Source organism: Babesia microti, chromosome III, assembly GCF_000691945.2.
Source record: "Babesia microti strain RI chromosome III, complete genome".
Taxonomy (NCBI): Eukaryota; Apicomplexa; class Aconoidasida; order Piroplasmida; family Babesiidae; genus Babesia; species Babesia microti.
The window spans coordinates 949,154-973,929 of record NC_027207.2 but is presented as its reverse complement, the minus strand read 5'-3'; the positions used below and the strand labels follow the sequence as shown (position 1 = coordinate 973,929).

The 24,776-nt window shown below is 37.1% G+C and overlaps 18 protein-coding genes across 18 annotated transcripts; 12 read left to right on the top strand and 6 right to left on the bottom strand.

The window, feature by feature from the left end:
- On the top strand, positions 136 to 1,314 carry BMR1_03g02765 (drug/metabolite exporter, drug/metabolite transporter; the record flags this gene model as incomplete). Its single annotated transcript, XM_021482098.1, has 6 exons — positions 136 to 151; positions 172 to 419; positions 441 to 591; positions 637 to 783; positions 804 to 995; positions 1,016 to 1,314. 6 exons carry the CDS (start codon positions 136 to 138, stop codon positions 1,312 to 1,314), a joined length of 1,053 nt encoding a protein of 350 aa, XP_021338654.1.
- Positions 1,572 to 2,267, top strand: BMR1_03g02760 (hypothetical protein; the record flags this gene model as incomplete). The annotated part of the gene is made up of 1 exon (XM_012793709.1): positions 1,572 to 2,267. The coding sequence occupies one exon, from the start codon at positions 1,572 to 1,574 to the stop codon at positions 2,265 to 2,267; it is 696 nt and encodes a 231-aa protein (XP_012649163.1).
- Positions 2,268 to 3,194: 927 nt separating this feature from the next.
- Positions 3,195 to 3,463, top strand: BMR1_03g02756 (hypothetical protein; the record flags this gene model as incomplete). The annotated part of the gene is made up of 3 exons (XM_021482097.1): positions 3,195 to 3,291; positions 3,313 to 3,387; positions 3,408 to 3,463. The coding sequence occupies 3 exons, from the start codon at positions 3,195 to 3,197 to the stop codon at positions 3,461 to 3,463; spliced, it is 228 nt and encodes a 75-aa protein (XP_021338653.1).
- On the bottom strand, positions 3,547 to 4,027 carry BMR1_03g02755 (conserved Plasmodium protein, unknown function; the record flags this gene model as incomplete). Its single annotated transcript, XM_021482096.1, has 4 exons — positions 3,547 to 3,591; positions 3,613 to 3,662; positions 3,683 to 3,764; positions 3,785 to 4,027. 4 exons carry the CDS (start codon positions 4,025 to 4,027, stop codon positions 3,547 to 3,549), a joined length of 420 nt encoding a protein of 139 aa, XP_021338652.1.
- BMR1_03g02750 (Elongation factor Tu GTP binding domain) lies at positions 4,133 to 6,227 on the bottom strand (the record flags this gene model as incomplete). The annotated part of the gene is made up of 9 exons (XM_012793707.2): positions 4,133 to 4,297; positions 4,320 to 4,760; positions 4,782 to 4,850; positions 4,871 to 5,032; positions 5,087 to 5,335; positions 5,356 to 5,549; positions 5,570 to 5,777; positions 5,798 to 5,938; positions 5,961 to 6,227. The coding sequence occupies 9 exons, from the start codon at positions 6,225 to 6,227 to the stop codon at positions 4,133 to 4,135; spliced, it is 1,896 nt and encodes a 631-aa protein (XP_012649161.2).
- On the top strand, positions 6,246 to 6,502 carry BMR1_03g02745 (mitochondrial ATP synthase F1, epsilon subunit, putative; the record flags this gene model as incomplete). The annotated part of the gene is made up of 3 exons (XM_012793706.1): positions 6,246 to 6,310; positions 6,333 to 6,424; positions 6,447 to 6,502. 3 exons carry the CDS (start codon positions 6,246 to 6,248, stop codon positions 6,500 to 6,502), a joined length of 213 nt encoding a protein of 70 aa, XP_012649160.1.
- A 56-nt stretch (positions 6,503 to 6,558) lies between these two features.
- On the top strand, positions 6,559 to 7,139 carry BMR1_03g02740 (hypothetical protein; the record flags this gene model as incomplete). Its single annotated transcript, XM_021482093.1, has 5 exons — positions 6,559 to 6,667; positions 6,688 to 6,774; positions 6,797 to 7,002; positions 7,025 to 7,082; positions 7,105 to 7,139. The coding sequence occupies 5 exons, from the start codon at positions 6,559 to 6,561 to the stop codon at positions 7,137 to 7,139; spliced, it is 495 nt and encodes a 164-aa protein (XP_021338651.1).
- Positions 7,703 to 10,777, top strand: BMR1_03g02735 (BmGPI15, Sexual stage antigen, Pfam s48/45; the record flags this gene model as incomplete). Its single annotated transcript, XM_021482092.1, has 1 exon — positions 7,703 to 10,777. One exon carries the CDS (start codon positions 7,703 to 7,705, stop codon positions 10,775 to 10,777), a length of 3,075 nt encoding a protein of 1,024 aa, XP_021337223.1.
- A 254-nt stretch (positions 10,778 to 11,031) lies between these two features.
- BMR1_03g02730 (Eukaryotic translation initiation factor 4G) lies at positions 11,032 to 13,134 on the top strand (the record flags this gene model as incomplete). The annotated part of the gene is made up of 1 exon (XM_012793703.1): positions 11,032 to 13,134. One exon carries the CDS (start codon positions 11,032 to 11,034, stop codon positions 13,132 to 13,134), a length of 2,103 nt encoding a protein of 700 aa, XP_012649157.1.
- A 242-nt stretch (positions 13,135 to 13,376) lies between these two features.
- On the top strand, positions 13,377 to 14,884 carry BMR1_03g02725 (hypothetical protein; the record flags this gene model as incomplete). Its single annotated transcript, XM_021482091.1, has 7 exons — positions 13,377 to 13,838; positions 13,859 to 14,052; positions 14,073 to 14,127; positions 14,149 to 14,334; positions 14,356 to 14,541; positions 14,562 to 14,696; positions 14,717 to 14,884. 7 exons carry the CDS (start codon positions 13,377 to 13,379, stop codon positions 14,882 to 14,884), a joined length of 1,386 nt encoding a protein of 461 aa, XP_021338650.1.
- BMR1_03g02720 (hypothetical protein) lies at positions 14,957 to 15,612 on the bottom strand (the record flags this gene model as incomplete). Its single annotated transcript, XM_012793701.1, has 2 exons — positions 14,957 to 15,162; positions 15,183 to 15,612. 2 exons carry the CDS (start codon positions 15,610 to 15,612, stop codon positions 14,957 to 14,959), a joined length of 636 nt encoding a protein of 211 aa, XP_012649155.1.
- BMR1_03g02715 (Telomerase Cajal body protein 1) lies at positions 15,680 to 16,841 on the top strand (the record flags this gene model as incomplete). Its single annotated transcript, XM_021482090.1, has 6 exons — positions 15,680 to 15,973; positions 15,994 to 16,170; positions 16,191 to 16,370; positions 16,421 to 16,580; positions 16,601 to 16,717; positions 16,738 to 16,841. The coding sequence occupies 6 exons, from the start codon at positions 15,680 to 15,682 to the stop codon at positions 16,839 to 16,841; spliced, it is 1,032 nt and encodes a 343-aa protein (XP_021338649.1).
- A 34-nt stretch (positions 16,842 to 16,875) lies between these two features.
- On the top strand, positions 16,876 to 18,237 carry BMR1_03g02710 (Protein SERAC1; the record flags this gene model as incomplete). The annotated part of the gene is made up of 1 exon (XM_012793699.1): positions 16,876 to 18,237. One exon carries the CDS (start codon positions 16,876 to 16,878, stop codon positions 18,235 to 18,237), a length of 1,362 nt encoding a protein of 453 aa, XP_012649153.1.
- Positions 18,238 to 18,615: 378 nt separating this feature from the next.
- Positions 18,616 to 19,523, top strand: BMR1_03g02705 (hypothetical protein; the record flags this gene model as incomplete). The annotated part of the gene is made up of 2 exons (XM_012793698.1): positions 18,616 to 19,045; positions 19,066 to 19,523. The coding sequence occupies 2 exons, from the start codon at positions 18,616 to 18,618 to the stop codon at positions 19,521 to 19,523; spliced, it is 888 nt and encodes a 295-aa protein (XP_012649152.1).
- BMR1_03g02697 (hypothetical protein) lies at positions 19,665 to 20,174 on the bottom strand (the record flags this gene model as incomplete). The annotated part of the gene is made up of 4 exons (XM_021482089.1): positions 19,665 to 19,720; positions 19,744 to 19,909; positions 19,930 to 19,989; positions 20,010 to 20,174. 4 exons carry the CDS (start codon positions 20,172 to 20,174, stop codon positions 19,665 to 19,667), a joined length of 447 nt encoding a protein of 148 aa, XP_021338648.1.
- Positions 20,161 to 22,013, bottom strand: BMR1_03g02696 (hypothetical protein; the record flags this gene model as incomplete). The annotated part of the gene is made up of 8 exons (XM_021482088.1): positions 20,161 to 20,237; positions 20,259 to 20,400; positions 20,423 to 20,533; positions 20,554 to 21,355; positions 21,376 to 21,635; positions 21,656 to 21,883; positions 21,904 to 21,968; positions 21,989 to 22,013. The coding sequence occupies 8 exons, from the start codon at positions 22,011 to 22,013 to the stop codon at positions 20,161 to 20,163; spliced, it is 1,710 nt and encodes a 569-aa protein (XP_021338647.1).
- On the top strand, positions 22,108 to 23,354 carry BMR1_03g02695 (Ribosomal Proteins L2 C-terminal domain; the record flags this gene model as incomplete). The annotated part of the gene is made up of 11 exons (XM_021482086.1): positions 22,108 to 22,147; positions 22,170 to 22,276; positions 22,297 to 22,350; positions 22,373 to 22,438; positions 22,459 to 22,553; positions 22,576 to 22,744; positions 22,826 to 22,914; positions 22,935 to 22,996; positions 23,018 to 23,093; positions 23,114 to 23,178; positions 23,200 to 23,354. 11 exons carry the CDS (start codon positions 22,108 to 22,110, stop codon positions 23,352 to 23,354), a joined length of 978 nt encoding a protein of 325 aa, XP_021338646.1.
- BMR1_03g02690 (P1 nuclease, putative) lies at positions 23,406 to 24,549 on the bottom strand (the record flags this gene model as incomplete). Its single annotated transcript, XM_021482085.1, has 3 exons — positions 23,406 to 24,347; positions 24,368 to 24,510; positions 24,531 to 24,549. The coding sequence occupies 3 exons, from the start codon at positions 24,547 to 24,549 to the stop codon at positions 23,406 to 23,408; spliced, it is 1,104 nt and encodes a 367-aa protein (XP_021338645.1).

Below are 24,776 nucleotides of genomic sequence, written 5' to 3'. Positions count from 1 at the left end.
GTGCTAATTTTTCTGCATTCAAATTTTATGTGCTTTTGTTTCGTCACGGTGTCTGTGTGGTGTGGGTGTTTGTATATGAGAGGTGGATATGGTGCCAGCAAATTTTGGCGTACAAACATATTGGTGTTGTTTTCAATGTTAATGTATGCAAGTAACGATAATTTAAATTAGCCAATTATGTCGTTTGTCGTATTTTTTTTTTAAAGGGAGGGGAGGTGTCACAATTTATCATTTTTCGCTCTATAATATCCATGGTTATTGCATATCGCCTAATAATACAGTATGAGGGACAGAAATCAATGTTTTTTGTTCCATTTGATTACATTGACAACTTTATAGAATTCGAAGATGAGGAACCTAAGATTGATCAGGGTGATCTGAGCAATGGGCTTTCCAGTGACGTGGATGATAATGAGTTTGTAAGCTACAAAATGAATTAGTCGACAAATGTAATGACAGAATCTGATACTAATCTATTCCCAATCCTGATGCCCAAAGATAATTTTGCCATTTACGTTGCATCTATCGCAGGAGCTTTTAGGCAACTTATCATGCAAATTGCTCTAAAATACACATTTGCCAGGAATGCTGGTATGCTCAGTTAATAGCCCTAACTCTTTTATACAATTAATTTAGGAGTAATTCAACCATCGGTCCCCATCGTAACGGCAATACTCGGTCAATGGCTGGGCATTGAAGATGTATCATTTGTTACATATTTCTGCATCTTAATTTCGGCAGTGGGTTTGTTCGTCTCTATGGATATATTTTATCCGAATGTGGGTAGGTTTTACTTTATTTAGGCGTGTTGTTGCTATTATCCGTCCCTATTGCTAAGGCTATTCAGGTTATTGGTCTAAAGATCGCAACTTCTAAATTAGATAAGTCATTGGTGCACACATATCAAATACTAATACTAGTTGGTATGACTCTCCCCATTTCGTTGATTTATCAGTTTCTATCTGGAAATTTGTTATCCTTATTTTATATTACTTGTAAGACTCACTTTATGTAGTTGTTCAAGCATGTTGCATAGTGTATTCTGCTGTATCGGTGGTTTATGTTGCTTGGAAAATACAAATATTGGGGGTTAAAATCATTGGACCCATTAGAGTATCGTTATTCCAAGCTATACAGCCATGTTTCACGATATTTTTGGAATATATGTTCCTGGGTGAACAGGTTACCGTGAGAGTGTTGATTGGTACATTAATTGTTATTGCAGCGCTGGTTATTCAAATGATGGTAAATGATGGGATAGATCTTAATTCTGGTAATTTGGAGATGCATAGTAGATTATTGCCCAATCCTTAATCTTGTCTCCAAATTGTCTCGTTTTCAGATTTAATTTTTATTTCTCCAACCTCTTCACTCTAGATTAATAATTGTTTCAGGCAGCTTAGAATAGCGGTATATAATCGTTAATTTTTACACCTATAGTTTTCTTAAGTTTGAATACAACACGAATATAGTTGGATAACCTCGTCAGCCTAAAACAAAGTGATACCTAGATTGTAAAATATTGAATAAAGGCTCATAAAATATAATTAAATTGTATTAAATATTTCAAAATGAGTAAATGGGATTATGATTATGGAAATGATACCGACGATGGAACCAATTCCGGGTTAAATTCCGTTCGTATGGCTAATAACACAAATTCAAGGACTGTCGATTGGCTGTACCATAACTCTGACGAAGAATCTTATAAAGAAAGTTCAGTAGAATCAGATGGCACGAACGACGAATATATCAATAAGTATAAAACATATCCTAGATGCTATTCTAGAAGGGAATCTATAAATAGTAATCTTAATGCCACCATGCCTATAACTAATAGTGAAAGGGATATAGCAACTGCTAGGCTGTCTAGAACGTCAATGTCAAGTGGCAGGAGAAAGAGTGCAAATACAATGTATCTTCACTTCCCTAAGCCATTTTCTAGGGCAGGATCTAGAATGTCAAGTATGCTCAAATCTGAAAGACGTAAGAAGAGATGCATTAAGAGGAACAGAATATTTAAGTCTAATAAAGCAAATGTATCGAAAAAACCTGTGTCTAAAGCATGGAAATTGTTTAGATGGTTCATAATCTTTATACTTATACTAATTATTACAATACCAACAGCAATATACTTTAAAGGCAATATTAATGAAATGCTTGTTGAATCCAAATTCAAACCAATCCCCGGCCTCTACGATCCTCGTTCAATGCTTGGTAAAAATAGGATACAGACTATTCAGGTTATCAGTGCATATCCCACGTAACAACATTAACGATAATCATTTGGTCACCCAAGTAACTTCACTAATGACATTTACTTGTTTAATTTATTATGACAAATAATTGATGAGATTTTTATAATAATTAATTAGTCAGTCATATAGTAAATATTATCCAATAATACATCAATAAAAACACACTTATTCATTTATTTAATAATATCTACTAATTATATTCAGAAACTATAATTTCAGACGCAATCAACCTACAAAGCCACCAGAGTTATGCCATATGTGATAAATGTATTATATGTAGATCTATGAATAATTTTCACTATATACAATTGTTGAATACATATTAATATAATATCATGTTGTTTATTGAATAGATTTCAAATACCTGGCTGCACCATTTATTCGCGCGAATTAATTATAATTTCAAGATTCATTTTTCATTGGTTTTTCTCTAAATAGATCTAAGGCATTTGGACAGTTAGAATAATGAATATTTGGGCGAATTCACTCAAAAGATATGTAATTCCAGATGGTGATGGTGATATGGATGAGATATATCAACAGCGGGGTCCAAATTTCCCTCCAGTATATCTAGACTAATTTAGGTTTTAAACATTGTATATTATAGTCCAAAAGACGTACCTTTGCAGTATAAAAATCAATATTTGATTTCAAATGTAACAGGAATACTTGTTGAATGTGGATTGTTATTAAATTTCGCCACTACAATGGTTATAGCAGTAATTATATAAACATTTAGATCAATGGTTATTATATCATAAATGTACTATATTCCATTTTAAATTTCCTTTTGGTGACAACTTTAACGATGTAAGGGATCAAATCACTCAGTTATACTCTTTTATCATATTTTTATTGCTTGATACGTCCAACGTTAATCACTAAACGTAAATATTTTTTTTTACATGGATTTCTGGTATAATAATTTATATTTAGATGGCAATTATATTATTATTTGTGCTACTAGACAAAGGATCTGTTAATGGCCTCTTGAGGATTGGTGAAATTAACAAACTCCACGACCCCAATCTAGGTAAGTGATATAAATATATAGAAAATATAACTACTTATTGGACAATTTCCACTGTAATTGAATCTCTAATATATACATCGTCATTAGTAATGAGTGGTACATTCCCTATAATTAAGGTTATTGCATTTTTCTAATTACAAGAATTAAAATGCACAGTAACAGCCCCGTATAATTTTGACGTTGCTTTTAAACGATAATTAAACTAGTGACACTTTAACAAATGATAATAATATACAATTTGAATTTTGAACGACTTCACTTATCAAGATTCCATTTCCACCTAGTATGTCTATACATTTTCTGATGTGAGTAAAATCTTACGTTAAACTTCGAAGGGGGCTGGCAATGGAGCCGAACACGTCCTTTCAACCCTAAATAAAATAAATTTTACCTATAGATTCTAGTACTTTATCAACCATAGAGTTAATTTCTTTGTACGTTTTACCTTCAAATGAAGGTGAACAGAGGATACCCTAAGTCAATTTTTTAATACCATAAAATGCGAATCATGCAAATGCGTACCAAATGTGCAATCTCTTTTTATTTGGAAACAAATTGGATGGAACTTTTCGATTATTTCATGTTTTAATCTGTCCAAATTAGGACTTGGCGGAGCAGCAAAGCTGTGAGCCCATCTAACCAATGACTTTTGAGTATTATCTACAACTTCAGACCTTTTAGACACAATTATAAAGTTTTTTAAATGCACATTAGTATAAACCCTAGGAATATACATGACACTATGGGGAGGAGTTCACACATTAGACTCGATTGTATACTTAATATATATCCGTGTAATATTAACTAATAAATGTGTTTAATAAATAATCAAAATTAAATGCTACTGCCTGTTTTTCCTAGCAATCTGCCGCCTCTCATGTGCGCTCAAAACCTTCTTCCTCATGGCAATTCTAGTAGGTGTAACCTCTATCTCCTCATCTTCTGCGATAAATTCAAGACATGATTCCAGATTTTGTTGTTTCCAAACAATTTTTACTGTTTCTTCCTACATCATTAGATCATATTACGTGTATTTTAGATCTCATCCCAGTAATGGGCTTAGCTTTAATTACATTTAGATCCATATCCTTCAGACTTTGCGATTCTCCAATTATCATACCTTCATAAACTGGTTCCCCTTCATTAATGAACAGAGTTCCTTTTGTTTGAGCTACTTCTAATGAAAATGCAGTCGCAATTCCCTGCGCCGATGCCACCAAAACTCCATTCCTTTCCCTCCTAAACCTCTCCATAACTGGCCTATAATCTAAAAATTCCGGTAAAAAAATCGCAGACCCTTTAGATATATCCCTTAGAAACGATCTAATACCCACAAAGTTGGCACTGGGCATGTGAAATATTAAGGTTGAGTTTGACCCATCAGATGTCATTTCAACTAATTCTCCTTTTCTGGATGACATTTTATCAATCGCAGCGGCAGATAATTCATTGGGGATTATTATTATGTACTAAATAAAAAATTTACATACTTTACCCCAGGGTTCACATTTAACTCCTTCAATAGTTTGATATACAACATCAGGCGAAGATATTGTCATCTGACTGATTGTTTACTTACTTCAAACCCTTCCCTTCTCATATTTTCTATTAGAATTCCAATCTGTAATTCTCCTCTACCACAAACTTTAAAACTATCTTTTTTCTCCGATTCAAAAACTTGTATGGCAGCATTAATTGATGCCTCCCTTTTAAGTCTATCACCAATAGCGGCGAATGTCATCTAAATAAATATATGTGATAATTTATTTGGAAATATATTTAAAAAGTAACAAACCTTTTTACTTTTCTTCCCTGCTAATGGAGAAGTATTTACTGATATATTTACACTCATCACTGGTGGATCCAATTTGGGTGATTCCACTGGTTCAGATTTCTGATCTAACATTAAAGTATCTGTGACCGAGGGTAACTGCCCCTTTTGTATATGTAATGTAATGATATCACCAGGGTTAGGTTTATTTATCGTTATCTTCGATGCACCCTTTGCTACAAATATGTCTTTAACAACACAATCGCCCTTAATCTAATTTAAATGTTTATTACCTTCCCATTCAAATCTTTTACATATAATGTGTTGCCCTTTTCAATAGTACCTGCATAGATTTTTCCGGTAACTAAAACACCTGCAGATTCCGAATGCTCGAGTAATGTAACAAGCATTTTGAATGGTTCATTATGCTTTACAGATAATGGAGAGGGTATTGTTTCTAAGAAAGCGTTTAGAAGATTTTCAAATCCTGAATTAAATACAACTAACCTCCTCCTTGTTGTAATTTAATATCATTCCAGTTTCTAGTACACCAACCATTTTTTGCTGATGAAAAGATTAAAGGATATTCCATTTGCTCATCAGTAGCATTTGCATCTACAAATAAATCAAATAATTCATTTGTTATATCTTGCAAACTCTTAGCATTTGGTCTATCACATTTATTTATCAACACAATTGCTCTAGAGTTTCGATTCTGAATGAGATATAGCTCACAGATAATGCCTTTTTGAGAACGAATTTAGTTTGGGTACGAGGGCCTTCTACAATATCAACTATTAAGCAGACTCCATCAACCATGGAGAGGATTCTTTCCACTTCTCCGCCAAAATCAGAATGCCCAGGTGTGTCTACAATCTAAATTTATCAAATAATTTACATTAAAAATCGTATCTTTGTGATTAATTCTCGTTACTTTTGAAGTAATTGTGATGCCTCTTTCTCGTTCAAGGTCAAGAGAATCCATTGTACGTTGGACATTTACTTTTTCCCCTCCAAATTTCAACAATTGATCAACCAATGTGGTCTTTCCATGATCAACATGCGCAACAATAGCTACATTACGTATATTGACGCTAAAGTTTCTCAAATGTGTTAAAAAATAGCGTCTACCGATAGCCCATGTGAGACCGCTCAGACCATACATGTGTTGGGGTTCAGTGTGATGTGGCGTTACGCTGGTGTATCATATAATCGATATGCCATAGAAATGGCACAAATCCTTTGCAAGTAAGTTTACATATATAAGTAGGTGTCTAAAAGATCCATTTAGAGACATTGCACTATCCCGTCATTCAATTAATATCAAAGAAAATATATTTGGAAAGGGAGATGGTCATAATAGTAATTGTTGTAATTAATTCAGAAGTATTAGATAATTTGGATATCGCATTTGAGAAGAGCGTACAATCCAACAATTAGCATATAATTTTTGCATTAAGTGTGATTCCTACATCACAAACACTTGTAGTTAGTTGATGCCTTATTGTTCCCTATTGCCGGTTTTAACAGTTCCATTTATTTCAATTGGAAGCATTTTATGCTTTTCACAATTTGCGAAGGTATTAGATAGGGAAAGGAGCGGAGGTATCGCGATATGAATTTAGATTCTGTGTGTATATTGAGAAATGACATGTTATTAGACAGTGATGGAACTACCCCAAACCAATGTCGTTGTGATTTTACAAAACTTTGTAAAAAACAATACTAATTTAGCAACTTATGAGTATGAATGCAGTAAAGACGAATCTGGTTATGTAAATCATCGCATCTGTAGGGAGAAACCATGTCAAATATGCTGTAAATTATTGTTAAGTATGGGAGTCACAAATGAACCTGCAATTTTATGTCAAAAAAGATGTTTTGGATCACCAAAAATTGATAATGTAACGGAAACAGCTAAATTTGAACTTGCTGGAAAGGTAAACTGATATGTTTATTTAGCTATGGGAGTTTACTCATATATTTAAACAAAAAAACATATCTCATACAATAAAAGAAGGTAATATCCCTAGTTTATTTAGCCCATAAAACAGATTATAACGTTATACAATTATGAAATATCCACACTAATGGTTCTTATTGCCTACCAACATCCATGATGTAGATAAGGGCATCGAAATCTATGTTTTATAGAGACGGGGTTGATGGCATATAGCAACGCAGCATCATAGTCCAAAATGTTCATATTTTGTCTCCAAATGCTGCAACACAGATGTTTTATACACTTTGGTTTAGAATTTAACTCAAATATTTACAAAAGCGTCAAATATGTGTTAATTTAATACAATTATTACTACCAATTATGGTGTAATTTATAAGGATATACCAACAAACTAGTTTCGGATTTGAATGATTCCCTTTTGAATTAAATTTATTGAATGAAATTTTGATTGAGCAATTGAGCTAGATTGATAGGCAATAATAGTGTTTATGCTCCAATGATGGGAATTATATTTTTGAAGGATATATGGAAGTTGATGAAATATTAGAGAGTTAGATGTGTTATGATTGTGTTTGTGATTATATATTTGAGGATTGATAAGATAATGTCACATATGTCTGAACCTTCCATTAATAGATCATGTCTCAACCAATATGAAATTGGATATAGTATGAAAGATGAATTATATTCCAACATTGACAGCAATCTTTGTAATTATATGCCAGTATGGAGTGATTGCTGGTGAAGATCCTGTTTATAATGAGCCCACATTCATTACAGGACCTGGCTATGACTCGTGGTCATCGCATTATGGTTGGGTGGGCAAGGGTTTCAGTGAGAATCCCTTGGATCTTATTGACATATGCACATTCCATCGAGTCCCAGAAGCAAATTTAAGGATATGTAAGATAAATTTGTTCCTCGGCGAAAATGCCATGATCAAATGCCCAAGCTCAAAAGCTTCTCATGGCAGAATCCACCCTAGCAAGCCTGGCCACCATTATACAGACTTATCTTATATGGATGGCAAAGTTAGAATTGATAAATATTATATTGAAGAATTACCAAATGGCGTCACATCTGAAAAATTAGACACTATAAACAATGGAGATGTTCTTTTGATAAAATATGTCAAACATAATAAGAATATAGAAGATGTTAACTTTGTTTGCGAGAATGATGGAACGGAAAATGATTCAATGACAGATTATGAAAGGTTATCTATGTTAATAAGCATATCATTTGATGAATATGAAGGGAATTGTGTTAAAGATATTTTAAATTACAAAATAGCAAAGAATTTAGCCTTGAGAAATAATTACTTACAGTGGCATGGACGTAATATAGATATTGAAGTGGAAATGCTACCGTTTTACAATTTTCATATCTATTGTTATGGAATTCTAGATTACAGATTACATGATATTCCAGGAAAGTTGGTTGATGAGGAATTTATCATCGATAGGCCAAACTCCAATCTCAGTGTCTTCCCTTTCAGCAGAACTTATAAAGAGTTTGAATCCAATAATAGAACTGAAAAATTTACAGAATCATCTAAAAAAGGCACATATCTTAGCGAAAATAGTATAATTGCAAAGGGAGTCGAGATGGAACTTTACTTATCAAACAAACTATATTCAATTGTTATCCCTTATGAATTCACCTGTAACGCCTTGGAAGACGATCCTAAAGATTATGCTAAAACTCATAGGCTTAAACTCATATTTCCCTCTTATTCTTACATGCCCAAATGCACCAGAATTGCTGATTCGACGGAATCCGTTCCAACAATTCGCACCAAAGATATAGTACACTGCTTGGCCGACCTTGACAAATATCCTGTGGTTGTGGTATCAGGGGAAAGTGATTTGTTTATATTCAATACAAGTAATATTATGGAATCGTATGACACTGGTACTACATCCATTGGATATGGTAACGACTTAGTCACAATTCTAAGCCCAAGTTCTCGACTTGTGAAACTCAAATCTTTATATACAGCTAATAGTGCGACATATAACCCCAATATTAGTCTTCATTTTTGGAATTCCTCCCGTGATTCTCAGGCTGATATTTCTGCTGGCATGATTACAGTCGAAAAGGAAAATTTGATATTTTTAAGTGCCACCAGGAAATGTGAATTCAATTCATCACTGTATGAACAAAATAATAGTTTATGCACCAGAGTATTGAAACAAACTGAAGCTTTAGAAATTAACTGCGATACATTATACCCAAATGATCTAACACACGTGTACATTAAAGACAACGATGGCAAATTCCTAGAGAAATCGATAAGCGAAATAACAACAGGTCTAACAAGATTCAAGACTAAACATAATTCACTCCTCTTCTACAACCAATTTGGATCATTCGTTGGGGATAGGAACGAATTATTCCTATCATGCGATCCCTTGGATACTAGCCTAAGAGGCAGTGAAAGATTGGTTCGAGTGCTTTTGGGTTTTGATTATATCAAAAATGCCAAACCGCCGACGGTGGGTAAAGTAAGATATCTTTCTGCATTGGCATCCAATATATCAACACGGATAAGTTGCCCAATCAACACAACTGGCAAGGCTTTTTCTTACAAATTGCTACCTGTAACAACCTCTAACGCATTCTATACCTTCCCAAATTTGGATTCACTTGATACATCTAGCCAAGGTCCCATAGGAGATACAATTGGGATGACTGATTACAAAATTAGTATAGATACCCAAAGGGGGTCCAATGACTTGGTGATAACAAGGCCGGCAAATCATATCACCGTTGTAGATTCAAGTCCACAACTTTTTTATGTGTGTAAGGCGGAAGATGATCTTTCAAAGGAGGCGACTACCACAGTCATCGAATTGAGTTTCCTATCAAATGTCGACAGTATTCGAATATGCGGCCGCGGTTTCAACAACGTCAAACTGGACCGTTCTGACAAAAAAGTTACTAAATGCAAATATTTCTTTTACCCTCTAAAAAAATCTACCGACATTCCCCACTACATAATTGAGAAGCGAAACCAAAAACCCAAAATACAAGAGTATCAGTCGAATGCCAAACCCGTATCGCATGAATCTAACCATGATGTTGAAAAGCTAAATGATAATGGCCCTGATGTTGATGCAGATCTGGGCTATGAGGAGGAAACTCCCGAACCATTGGAAGAATCAGACAAAGAGACTGAGAAAACAAAGATAGAAACTACTACAGAGGGGAATGATGTAATGGGGGAATTCAGAGCGATTATACACAAAATTGGCAAACTTGAAATACATCTCGATTATCCCTCCTATGAAACAATCACTAATAAGGAAAATACTGTGACAAAAAAACCTTCTTTGGGAAGCATAGAAAGTTTGGACCTAAACTCCTTCATCAATAAGTACAATGATATTCATAAGAAGGAGACTTACAACACTCCAATTGGTCTAATCTGCCCAATTGATGATGATGGTGTTATATTGAACCCAGTCTGCACCGCCGTCAGCAGGGGAAACAACCTGTTCCAAAAGACCCGCATCATACAGAACTTTTTCTACATGAAGGAGAGCGGCTATATGCAGTCCCTGTGGGTAATAGACCATGAAAGATGGAAGGAAGTAAAGAAACTGGTAGAAGATTTGGATTACACTTCCTGTACCTGCAAAGGAAAGGACGGTAAACCCACTACTACAGTGGAGATAAGGGACGATGGTGGATCTGGTCTAGCAGGCATGTCGCTCTTGCTAGTGCTTATCGCGGGACTTATGGTATAAATAGAGTTATCTACCCTTCTGATTGATGGGTATACCACTAACTGTAAATTATACGCGTAATAATGATTAGTCTAAGTATGGATGTAGAGTACGGCAGAATTGAATGCATACAGAAGAAATTCATTTTTAATTTAAGCATTTGATTGCCAGATTGGCGATCAAGTCATAGTGCCGTTCCATGCTGACTGTAAATTGTCGGGCGTTTATAGCGGACCTTAGCAGCCACCTGCTGTAATGGACTGCACTACTGAGTGATGGAGTTGAAGAGAGAGAACCATGCTTTTTCTGAAAAATCCCAACAAAATTTCGAAGCCAGTAATGACATAGCAGCTTCACACGGAACTAAGGTCCAAACTCCGGCGGAGGTGCAGGGCGCCGTCCCTTCCGCCACATCGCAGTCAAATAACACTCCATCCCACACTAATCGACTTGACCCAGTAAAAAATATAAAAAATAACTCCATATCGCAAATTGTTTCCCGCAACTCACTCTCCAAAAAAATTAATAACGGCAGCGCAGCTGGCGTCGTAGAGGAGACTAGTAGGGGTACCATGTGCGAAAAAAAGGTCTGGATACCTCCACAAAAAAGAAACCCAAGCATTTCTAGGGAGGAAGCCATCACTAGACAAGTCAATTCCATGCTTAACAAACTCACCATCGAAAAATTCGAGACCATAGCTGATAAAATTGCAGTACTCGTGGAAAAAACAACTTCGGTTGGCGAACTAAATCTTATCGCCAATTTGGTGTTGGACAAAGCGGTTATAGAACCTGATTGGAGCGAAATGTATGCTGATCTCTGTCAAATTCTGAAGTGGCGCGCGCCACATTTTGAAGCCCAGGGAAAGTTCTCCTTTTCCACTTGCCTGCTAAGTAAAATACAACACGAGTACGAATGTATGCCTAGAGAACTAAGCCCATATACTGCTGATGACGCAGGGTCACACAAGCTAAAGAAGAGGTTGCTGGGCATTGTCAAGATAATTGGGGAGCTATTTTTGCGCAAGATGTTTGGCTTCAAAGTAATAAATTCTCTCGTCATAGACCTAGTTATATCCAGAGAAGAACCTTTCGAGCACTTTATTGAGTGCTTTCTACAGCTAATATACACAACTGGCTACTACATCGAGCAATCTACGTACAATCCTGCACTGGACATGTGGTTTGGCAGGCTGACCGAATTAATGGGCAGAAAAGTCTACTCCAAAAGAATAAAGTACGTTATGCAGGATGTTTTGGATTTGAGGAAGAGCAACTGGAAGAAAAATTTGCACAGGGAAACTGCCAAGGCGTTGAGCGAGTTGCGTTACCAGGTGGAGGCGGAAGATATTGTAGGAGGCCATCACTTGGCCGCTCAGTATGGTAACATAGTTACTGTGGGCCAAAGAGTCAACATAAGTTCGAATCTTGCATACGGAAACTACATGCGAGCGCAGGAGATGCTGGCAAATGAGAGGGCCAAAGAAAGATCGGTCATTAAACCCGAGCTTGAGAAGTTGGATTCATTCACCTTTCCACAAATTGATTTCAAATACAGCTTTGTGGATGCAGCTCCGACGGATGCCATTTCGGAGGAGGCGTCTCCGAAAATTTCTAAAATGACGCATCCTGTGAACAGGGAGGTCAATTATGATGATATTTTTTTGGCTGCCAGTGGCACCAGGGCTCCTGGCAGCACAAACAAGAAGGGCAAAGCACCCATGCACGATCATGTCAGCAACAATGATGGGCTTAAGGGCGCCAATTCTAGGCACAATGGCAAAAAATTGCAAAGTGAGTTGTCCAGGCGATGCTCCGCTAAGCGCTACAACAAGCCTGCAGAGCAGGCCGCTAGTTTTACAACTTTCAAACCCGCGGCATCGAATACAGTTCCTGCCACTGGACCGAAGAAAGAAACCCATCGTGTTGAGATTAACAAATCAGCCTCTGATGCATTTTTGCCCAATACCAAACAGTCTGACTATCACAGGCAAGTGAGTGCGACGGAAGAACGCGCCACGCAGCATTTACTGGACGATCGGCCAAGGAGGAAGCCGGGTAATATCAAGCAGAACCTGAAGGTCTTCACTGAAGTAGCCCAGCAGGGCCAACGGACCAAACCCACAAAGCACAACCACGACCATGGACGCAATGCGCAGCATAACGATAACAAAAATAGCATGGGCAGTATGGGTGGCGGTGTTAATAATGGCGCCCGTGGAGGGCAGAATGGCAAGATAGGAAGTACCAAAAAGCACCCGAGCGTCAATGCCGCTTCCGGGGTTGGGGTCCACGGGAAGAGGAGGTCTGGCAGCTTCAAGGGCTTGGACCATGAGCTGAGGCTGCCCCAAATTGAGGATTTAACAATTTCAAAATGAAGTCGCTTATACTTATGATTGGGCCACATCTCACAGTATATAACTTGAGTTTTTGGAGCTAAAGTGCTATCACACCCACGAGCCTTGTTGCCGTTGTAGCACTTGGTTATTTAAATTTTTTTTGAAAATTTTAATTTTCATTTTTTTTCTAGAATTTTCTTGTCCATGGTTATGTCATGGTCGTGGTCCATGCTACAGTGCCTATGTTGGGACGGTAGTCCAAGGGGGGGTGGTTGGGTGTTATGTTGCCAATCCTTCTTCTGGTATTGGCACCCGGATATTCACTTACAGCTGATATTACAACTCTGTGTGAAGATGTGCGTGAAATTTTCCAGATTATAAATGGCCAGCTTTTGACATTCACACCTCCGGAACATTGCAGTCTTACCTACGGTTTGGGCCAGAGTGTTTTAGGTGGAAATGCGGCGTCTACCTATGGGTGCTTTGAACCGATATACGATAAAATATGTTCAATTAGACTCGTGGAGCGAGTTTATGGGCCCACTTGTCAATCGGCATTGGCGCTGTTCAGACGTATAGTAGAAAGTGACATTATCGAGTTGGGTAGCAGCGGTGAGATAGTGGATTCCAAAAATTTTTGCGACAAATCATTCATTATGGTAAAAGGCGGAGCCAGTGATAATGTAAAAGATAGACCGCAACGATTCCAGTCTGAGGATCTGGAAGATTGTCGTGCCATTGTTGTAGGTTAAATTGCACGTAGGAATCGTACAATACGTGTGTTTCTCTTACTAGTGCCATTGCTGGCGCTAACTGGAACGGTAAGGAGTGTTTGTACAAGTTCAAATACTGCGAGTTGGCCGCCAATTGGGATAGTGCTGCGATTGATTCCGGATACTGTAAAAATGTCATTGCACCTATGCTGTTAATGGATGCCCTGCTCATCAATGGCTACAAGTTGGCGTGTTGTTATTTAGGCGAAATACTTGCTCTGACCTATCAAACTATGAAACATATCTCACGCAAAAGAAGGTATGCAGGCCAGTAATGTAGCTGGAACTTGATAAAAGTGCAAAAGAATGTTTGGATACGGCCAACTCAATGACTATCGTAAGCAGATGGGAAGATGATGAATTATCAAATAATAGCGATATAGCCAAGACGCAGGAGTCAGTAAATGAGGTTTTTAACAAATTGCACATATTTGACAGCAAGGGACTGGGGTTTGACAGTGCAGTGGTGAGCTGTTGTTTTATTCAGATTAGCGAGTTCAATAAGATTGTAACGATACTGGAAAAGGGAGAAAGGGCGTCAATGTCATTTTCTCATGATTTTCTTAGGAATATTGTCATATTTAGTCAAATTAAACACTCTCTTCCAATGTTTTCCACTCATTTAGCGGTTATAGAGGAGCTACTCTCCCGTGGCCATGTATCATTTACAAACGTAATGCTTGCATCACTAAGGCCTTCGGATTCCAACAGATAACAGCTGATAGGATCGAAGATATACGGACTAGGATACTAAAATTATTCACTAAATGTCACATTTACACAGAAAAAGACAGGCTTACCGACAATAATATAAACGCCAGTGACGATGTAAGTAATGCGTGATATAGTTTGGCATAGTGATGGAATTAAGAAATCATGCTAGCGAATTGAAGGACATTAGTAATCAGTTTAACGAGCAAATCCGCATACTAAAACGCTGGAGGCAAGGAGAAACTGACAAGGCATCGACATTGCCATCGGCATTGGCACGACTGGGTAACTTGGCTGGCATCTAGTCGTATGCTTATGTAATTTTTATTGAAAATTTACAGTGGATTAAAATAGTTTATATATGCGGAATTAAAAGTCTATATTTCCTTCGACCTGTGCCTCCGCTTTAAATGTTCAGATAGGGGTCCTGTTGCTTGATCATATAGCAACCTGCCCACATCTGGTTCCAGTGTAAAAGTTCCGATCCTAAACTGCATAGTAGGCCAAATTGGATGCATAGACAACCAGACTTGGCCTCCAAGCCTGCTAGGTACGGCACTTCCACCGCCAAAATTATATTTGCCTACATAATCACCTAAATACCCTTGTATATGTCTATCTGGTAATATATTGCAAAATGCAAGAATTTACCGTTATGCACAGTCTTGTAGTAATTCTCGAATTTTAATATACCGATGGGTTTATTGGTATCATTTTTGATGTAGGACATCCATGAAGGCGAATATTCCCAAACTCCGCCCTTATGCTCTAATAAACCTGTCAAATCGGTCTTAAGAACTTCATTATAATTGCCAAATTGAAAACTCATAAAATTAGAAAAAAGTTTCTGCTTAAATTCATCAATATGTGTCGGATCTAATGTGTATTGCGATAATATCTGATCAACTTTGCGCTGATTTATACTCTGTGCCACCTTCCATCGGCCCCTAAAAGAACGTTCATAGGCACCATTTACACAAGATATTAATGCTAGATATGTAACTGCCAATAACAAGTTGTTATATGCATACATAACCCATAATCCATCGACAAGAGGCTAACCCGCGGTTGTGTTAGTCGGATTGTGTGGCTATCACTGAATGGGCATTGAGGTTGAACATGTGCTGTCTATATCGCACAATGAATCAAAACCAGATAATTACTTAAGGTTCGGAAAGTTTTCCCCGGATGGATCTCTCATCTCAACTGTAGCTAATGATAACACCCTTAAAATATTTGAAAATCCCGTGTCTCCATTTTACACAAATATTACTAACACCGCTATCAGTGACAATCTAATTAGTGACGAGTTTAGGGATTTTTGCTGGTTCCCAAGATTTACCTTCACTGAAGAAGCTAGTAAGTGCTTCGCTTTAGCCTCCCGTGGCCATCCGGTACGTCAATAGACATTTAGGTAAATTTATATTCCACGAGTTTCAAGCCCTATTTCTCATACAAGCCACAGGATTACAACGGGGACCTAGCTGAGTCTTATACTGTGACGTTCCACCCCCTGGGCGGCATGATCGTTATTGGCCTAAAGAATCAAATACAACTTTTTGACGTAATTCACTCGACAAATCCACTACAGGTACCATTATCTTCAGCCAGATTCTGGGATTTGGCACCAGGAAGGACAAGGGGAGAATTGGCATTGTGTCTTCTGTGTCATTCAACGTGGACGGGAGGAGATATCTCATAGGCACACATAGTGGGTTTATCGCCCTTTGCGAAAATACCGACTATTCATTTCTCTCAGATCCACAACATAAGCAAGGAGGTATTAACCAGGTATGTTACACAGCTTATTAAGTTAAAACACTAATAAATTACTTATATAGCTGTGCTGGGTGGACGATAACACATTTTTAGTTGGGAGTAGACAAGATATGTTCATTCGTGAATACGATATAAGAGAGGGACTGGTGGCAAGGTATAAACGACCTTCAATATCTACGCAGAAATTGCCATTTTGCACCTACCATGCTTACATTATTGCAGGTGTAACTAAGTTAACCCAGGCACCAGCGATTCCAAATTACAAATTATTAATCGTACATCGAATTGTTGCGATAAGGCATATTTGGTTGACAATCCTTGTGGAGTGTGTGATATAGACGGAAATTTGTTGTTATTATGTAAATTTCTTGTTATTTAGGCACTGGAACTAGATATCCATCGCAAGCTACTATCAATTGCGAAGGCATAGAGCTGAATACATGCGGGTCGAGATTTAATTTATACAAGCTCATTGAATCGTAGTCAACAGTATAGTGATATAAAGCATTGGTCAACTATGAATAAATTAAACACGAATGTGAGACACTTTGGATGTTTTAACGTTAAAACAACGGGCCCCTGGACCAAGAGAGGGAGGAATATATCTCTCGAGTATCCAGCACTTAGAGATTTGTTGGAACTTAATGAGGATCAAAGACTAGAAAAGGGGGTGAATTTATCCAAACAAATTCTGAATTCAAAGATCCCAAATTGGGACTATCTAACCTGCACATTGCAGATAGTATCAGATGGAGCTATAAAAAACAAGGATATCGCACTTAGGGATATTTTGGTCCACGCCATAAACATATCTGGGCAATCTGCCATTGATGGCGCTGAAGGAAAATCTCACAATAATTGTCCAAGTAGAATATACTACGAATCGCTCAGAGGGCTGGCCAATTATCACAACACGACAAATTCATATCCTCTGGGTATCTATCCAATCTATTTACCAAATTATACTCTGGATCCACTGGCTAAATACAGTGGAATACCACATGCCGGCCTAAACAAGCCATTAATTGATGTGGTAATCATACATGGAGTATGCGGTTCACCTTTTAGAACCTGGAGATTATCTAAAGCGGCAGAATCAAATGACCTATACAAGAAAGAAGTTCCTAGGGATATTTGCTGGTATTGGTTGTGGCCAAGAGAGCTTTTGGCCAGGGAATTCCCCAACGTACGCATCATCGCCATAGAATACTACTCTCAGTTCCTTAAGGCGAAAGCTAGATTCCCCTGGGCCAATAGATTCGGACTTGAACGGAAGATTTGGGTGCAAGGTGAATGGGTTGAGGATTTTCAAACTTTGGAATCTGGAAATTTCACCGGTTTGGCTAACAAATTCTGCAAAAAACTAAGACGTGCAGGAGTGGGCAACAATCCTTTGCTGATCCTCGGTCATTCATTTGGTGGATTACTTACACAATTGATGTTGTTGAGCGACCCTGAATTGATGAATAACTTGCATGCAATTGTCGGCTATGCTGTCCCTTACCTTGGGAGCAGCCATGGTACAAATCCCAGAAATTTACGCATTTTAAAACTCATTGGGATGGAATTCACTGATACAATAAAAAAGATTTGCGATGATACATTTATAAACCATTTGTTGAATAATTTTTCAAAATTGATCGAAAAGAGACTGTTCAAAATATACACTTTTGAAGAGACAATTGAGACTAGAGTTACTAGATTGGGAATTAACACATTTATTGTGGAACATGGCAAGGCAAACCCTCCTTTCACAGATCAGCATTTTCGCCCATTACACTCGTGCCACAATGACGTATGCAAGCCCAATGGAAAGGATGATGTTAGGTATAAACCCATAGCGGAGATTATACATAAACTTACCCTCAATCGTCAATGACATTTTAACAACGAATTATACAATAATTAACTTCCAGTTCGAACGTATAATGTATGGATTAATTGTATCATAGAGAATCAACGGTAGACGATGCTTTAAATGTACTTAGTTGTGAGCATTGTTATGTAACGAACTAACTATTATGTAAGATGGGTAACATTATACAAGAATTGAAACATTCAGCAATGCAATTCCATATATATGGCAAATTATAAAGTAGCAATGTTAATATAAGTAAAAATGTGTCATTATGTTGTGATATTTTAATTACGAAATAATAATTAAAAACCATCTTATCACAATATGTATGCTAAATTAAAAATATTTCGTACTTTAAATCAGAACTAATATATGTTGGCTGGTGTGCCACACAATAGTATGGATGGCTTTGGTTTCGGTGCGGTGGGCGGACTCTTTGGGTCATCTCCCTCCTTCTCCACCTTCAATTCGGATCCTGTTCCTGTAGACACAAAACCTTTTCCAGAATTTCGGAGGAGATTGACTTCTGATGGCATGGAAGAGTGGGATAGCAATGATGCAGTCAACGATTTTGGCTTTCAAAAATCGGTAAAAAGAGGAGTATCAACTTCTTCTCCCGCACAGGGAATCGTTCCAATTGATGTAAATCTGCTTAAATCATCGGTAAAAAGTGCACTAGAGGCCAAAAGTACAAGTCTAACACTCTACGGGCAATTAATAACAAATGTGTGCATTACAGGACGGATTAGTGACATTAACGAATTGCCCAGTATGATAGTGATGGTTTTGGAAGATGAATGGGGGAAAGTTAACATTAGAACTGGTAGAAGTAAGCGGTATGTGATTTAGACGCAAGTAGTAATCCTTCGGATGGAAACTTGGTTAATGTTGTAGGTGCTGTAATAATTTTATCTGAGGAAGATTACTACATTGATGCCACGCATATTCGTATTGTGGATGATATATTTCAGGAATATCATAAAGTTGCCGTTAAATTCGCGGCATATTCGTTGGATGCCGCTACGCGTTTGCATAGTACAAGTAATTCTAAATTACAGTCTACTGTATTGATTGACAAAGAGTCTTGGAAACATGTTAAATTGGGCGTCGAGTATGATTTCATCACAAATCCAGTCGAAATTGCGGTAATAAAGTTTTTGACAACCCAAAACGATAAAATTGCAAGTATTGCTGTTGTTACTAAATCGTTGGCAGATTATCAAGAACAGGAGATTAAGGAGGCTATTGATTCCCTGGTTAAACAATCTGAAGTTGGTATTTCAGGCCAACTCTGTTTTTTACCTTGAATTTACCAATTATTAATTGGAACATAATTATTAGATACACGCAATTAATTGGTAGTTGGAGTCTAAAGTTAACTACTTATCTATCGTACTACAATTGTAACATTGCCTAGTGCTAAGTGGTTGAATAGATAATCACACAACTTAATTTCCGACGATTTTCTTTATATCTTCTGCTATTTTTTTTGATAGCAATATGTCTAAAATTGGTGTCTATTCTTACTGTTCGCATTGGATTTCCATGAATCTAATAGAGTTTCCCTCGGTTTGAGTGAAAAGTAGTCTACACCAGAGTGAGATGCATACCAAATTTCAGACTTATCTTCATTTTTACTAATCAAAATTGGGTTCCTGGGCATAATTTTGAATACGGCAGTTAGGACTCCATTCTGCATTATAATTTACATACACTTAGATCAATGGATTCAATGTGCTCGCCATACAATGAGTCTAAAGAGTCGTATATATCCTAAATCAAATTAATATTACTTCTAATGTATCATCAGCCACCTTATGGAACTGACTAAGCCCGGTCGTACCAAAATTGAGAGCAAATCTGCAAGTTGAACCTAAACTAGGATGGCTAATATAGACACGATTTTCGAATTTATATGTGTACAAATTTATATAAGAAAGTAGTTTATACAGTGGCATTTCCAGCTAATCTACTTTTCCTCCTTTTCCTATGCTTCATGAGACTGGTATCCATGTCCCCCCCTACATTCACTATCGTATTACCTCTAGTTGCTTCCTTCTTAAACTCTTCCTGCTCAATCATGGCAGCGGAAAGTATTTCTTTGTATCTACTTTCAACACGCTGCTTATGTTCCAAGCTACTGGAAATTTGCTGATCTCGAAGCACTTGGGATTCCTGGGAAATCTACATAACTATGTCCTATTACCACTTTAGAGACGCGTTTCTTCTCCCTTCTAACGGCCTTCTTCAATCCATCTTTCTGTTTCTTCTTTTTATTGTCCATAAGCACTAACTTTGGTGCTTCCAATATCGCACTCTACATAACCATTTATGTACCTTGGGCTGGGAGTTTAACAAAGATAGTGGTTCGAGGCCATTCTCCCTCAACTCATTCATTACATTAACCAATAAGTGCCCCTGTTTAAATCTTTTAATTTGACACTCCATATCTTTGGTGTACCATAAATGGGATAGTATATAAGTGCCTTTTGATGAATTTGCCAAGTGCTTAATTATAATTGCAGTGCTGACGATTACTTCTTCAACAAATTCAATTTCCAAGTTTGTATTATGCTCGATTATTTCCTTAGCCAACACAAACAACACTGGTATAAACATTTTATTTTGCAGTGCAACAGTATATATCACTGTAAAATATTCGTAATGTAAATGTGTTAAATTGTTGTATTGTGTTATTACCGCGCGCGCAAAGTTCTCTAGTAATAGCAATGCGATATATCCCAGTTTACACTCAGAATTATTAGGGCTTAGGGGAAATAATTTGACAGCAAAAATTAGCGTAGCCAATTCAATATCATTATTTCCATTAAATAGTTGAGTGAATACGTTAGAGCAATTAATGTCTATTGTCCAATCATTCACTTCCTCTTGATAATATTGCAGATTATCATTGCCTGGAAGTTTGTTTGATTCATCTACTAATCGTTTGTACATTATCTTGACAGAATTCAAGAAGTATTGGTAAACTTTATTTTTATACTCTTTAGCACTTAACATTTTAGAGATTGAATGAGTGAAATCCCACCAATCGTTCCGTTTTTTTAGATTCATGCTAACTAATTCGACAGAAAAATCTAGCAATTCTGGAAGTTCACTATTGTTAATATCACTAATTTCCCTAGATAATTATCTTTTTACCTTTTTATGACAGATAATATTTGAGCAATAGTGTGATTGCCGATTAAACTGACCAGTTTGTTATAGAGAGTGCGATTTTTCTGTTGTATTTTTGTAATTTTTACATCAATTCCCGCTGAAAACTTACTTTTGATATCATCAAATTCATCAGCTTCCTCTTCATTATGGATTTTTTTAAAGGATAATTCATTCCTTACATTATCAAACATCTCGTCAATCTCAGCCAATTTACTAAACCTCTCATCCCGAGCTACTTTCATCTACATAAATCCATCCACACCTCAATTTTATTCAGCCTGGATTGAAAAATTACATTTGAAACCTTCGATTTGAGGGGAACTGATGGCGGAGGCTCATCAAAGTCCCCCAAAGAACAATCATTTTCCAAACATTCTTGATCTTCTAATGAAAATTTATTCTTATTCCTGTTGAAATTATGCCTCCTCTCATCAATAATGGCGTGGGCGCGTCGACTCTGACGATAGTAATCCAACATTCCACTTTTGACCTAAATTGCGCAATTTATACCTCTTTGGATTTAATTTTGCCAAATGGATTTTCGCATCCCTTAAATTTACGTGCGATTTTGCCACCTAAGTAACTTATTTTGTACCAGAAAAGAGCTTCCTGGCGCCCATATTACTACAGATGCTAAAACCACACCAGCATATCCCTGGGGCGCCTAGTCGTTGTGTAGCAGTTTGTAAATAGTGCCTATTCAAATATATTGTAATGTCAAATGGATTGGTTATGTGCAAACGCTACTTCTCACGTAACAAAATCCTTAATTGCAGAGGCATATTGTAACTTGAAACGAGTTATCCCTCCACTTATTGATTTTGAAACGGGATTTCCCAAGACAAACATCGCACCTCCCAAAGTGATCGACGCTTTTACCATCGTAAAAAATGTGTGATTCAGGATAAGCAAAAAATGCTACTCAAAAGCTATGGATTAAGAGAATCAACGTTTAAGGTTGACACACTCCGTTACTCAGGGCCGCGTAATATCGCAGTTATCGGTTAAAAGAGTTAAATTTGCCGGCAGAAATATTTATGGCAGAGTAACCTACCGTTAATTTAGCTAGCAAAAAGACATAGGGGTGGAGGGGTGGCACAACGAGTAAGATTACTAGATTTTAAAAGGCAGAGGAAAGATATATACTGCACTGTACTTCGGTAATTTCACAATTAATTTAAGAGTAGAATACGACCCTACTAGGAGTGCTCATTCTGCGCTGGTTCAATATGATGATGGGGTTTTATCTTATATTTTGTCGCCCGCAGGAATTAGACCGGGAATGAGATTGCTTTCCAGTTTACATGCAGAAATAAAACCAGGAAATTCGCTGCCTCTACACAAAATTCCTGTAAGCATACATACGCTATGATTAGAAAAATATGTTCCATGTGTAATTTATACAATCGTGTAATATTCATTATTGAATTAGGCTGGATCTATTGTACACAATTTGGAGATTAGACCGGGAGCCGGGGGCCAAATTGCAAGAGCTGCTGGCACTTTCGCCACAATTATATCGTATAAAACATATTATTTAGTAAAGATGATCAATTTGCCACGCTAAAATTATCATCTACAGAAATTAGGAAGTTCCCATTAGGCATGAAAATGAATAATTTAGAGTGCTGGGCCACTATCGGTCAAGTATCGAATGTTTTACATGGACAACGGATCATTGGGAAGGCTGGGAGGAATAGGTAAGTTTTCAGGGATCTAGATGGCTTGGGTGGAGACCTGAAGTAAGAGGTGTAGCTGCTAACCCAAACACTCACCCACACGGGGGTAACACCAAGCTTCATTTAGGTGGATCAGGGAAGAGACATACCAAAAGACCAAAGTGTTCAATTTGGGGCATTTGCCGAGATGGATACAAAACCCGTTGTAAAGCAAAACCATTGGGATTTATCGTACAGCGGAAGCTCTGTGGGAGATTGCAAAAGAAGTATGGCCTACACTAACAACAATACTAATTTTCACAAAATTACATTAAACAGTTATATAACCCATAATCAATGGTAAATTCCAGAAGAACGATATGACAAAACGGGCTTTAGCAGAATTTTTTTAATATTCCTAGCATTAATGACAACATATAACATTAGAGCCATGATCAGGAATATAGTGAAATTTGTTAAAAATCCATTCAAGTAACTGATGGACCTAGTCAACTTGACTGATGTCTTAGGATTATGAGAATCGTTGCTATGCATTTGAATTGCAGTTTGCCCAGAGTCAATACTTCTAGTTGAAAGTATGTGGTTTAGGACTATTGAAATTCTAGCACCTGCGAGTAATATGTGTTGTTGCAATAATTGGACAATGTGGATTTGTACATCAGAAGGCATATTAACCGAAAAAATATCACCCAAACTAACGCCTTTTTCATTGGCATGTTCGATCAACTTTTGGTATATGGTACACAAAAGGTGAAAGGTCTCTTGACCCCAAATATCAAATGCATTGTGCAAACTCCTTTTAAACATTTCCACCTCCTCGTGAAATTTGATTCCCAAACTATTAACATGAGTCCAACCGCCGTACCAGAATTCCTGATGTCTCTCCGCAAAAATATCCAACAAATAACTATCAATCACTTCATTCAAAGTCTTATCCACTGGCTTATAATCCCCATCATTTACCAGTTTCACTGTGTCAAATGTAGTGAGTATGAAGAATGGCGTATGTTCAACAGATACTTTGATTTTCCGGCCAAAATTATCACGTTCAAGCCCGAATTTCATAGGATCATGTAGTTCAGCTATTAGTGCCACCAAATATTTGATAGAATCCATATCAGTGAAATTGATATCTTTAGGGTACCTAAAGTTCACTTTCTCAATCTCATTTGGTAGCAATCGGTGGTAAAAAAACTTGATCCCGTTGAGTAGACATAGGCCATCATCATTATTACACTCAGCATAGAATTTACTGCAACTCTTATCATATTGTGGCTAGATCATTAGTTCATTACCTGCACATACAGGTCGGATGATTGCGGTATCATAGATTCCACAGTATGTCCCCAGTAGGCGAAATCTACAAGATCTCCACCATGTAAAGCACTAATTAACTTGCTCAAATTCTTGTCCCTAATGGAGCTCATAGCTGTGAGTGCTATTTGAATAATCACTTACCAATGGCTTCGTGAACCATTTCATTCCAGCATGATGCTGTGCGGGTGTACAACACGATAATGAATAATTTTACATAATAAATTCTTAGTGATTGTCTAATTAAGGCCATTGCCCATATTTTGTGATTTTAATGTCTAATTACCTAACACTACCCACACATCAATTGCAGACATTGTACCACCATATTATGTGGTTAATCACTAATATGTGAATTATGCGTAAAATTATTAACCAACTTTTTAAACA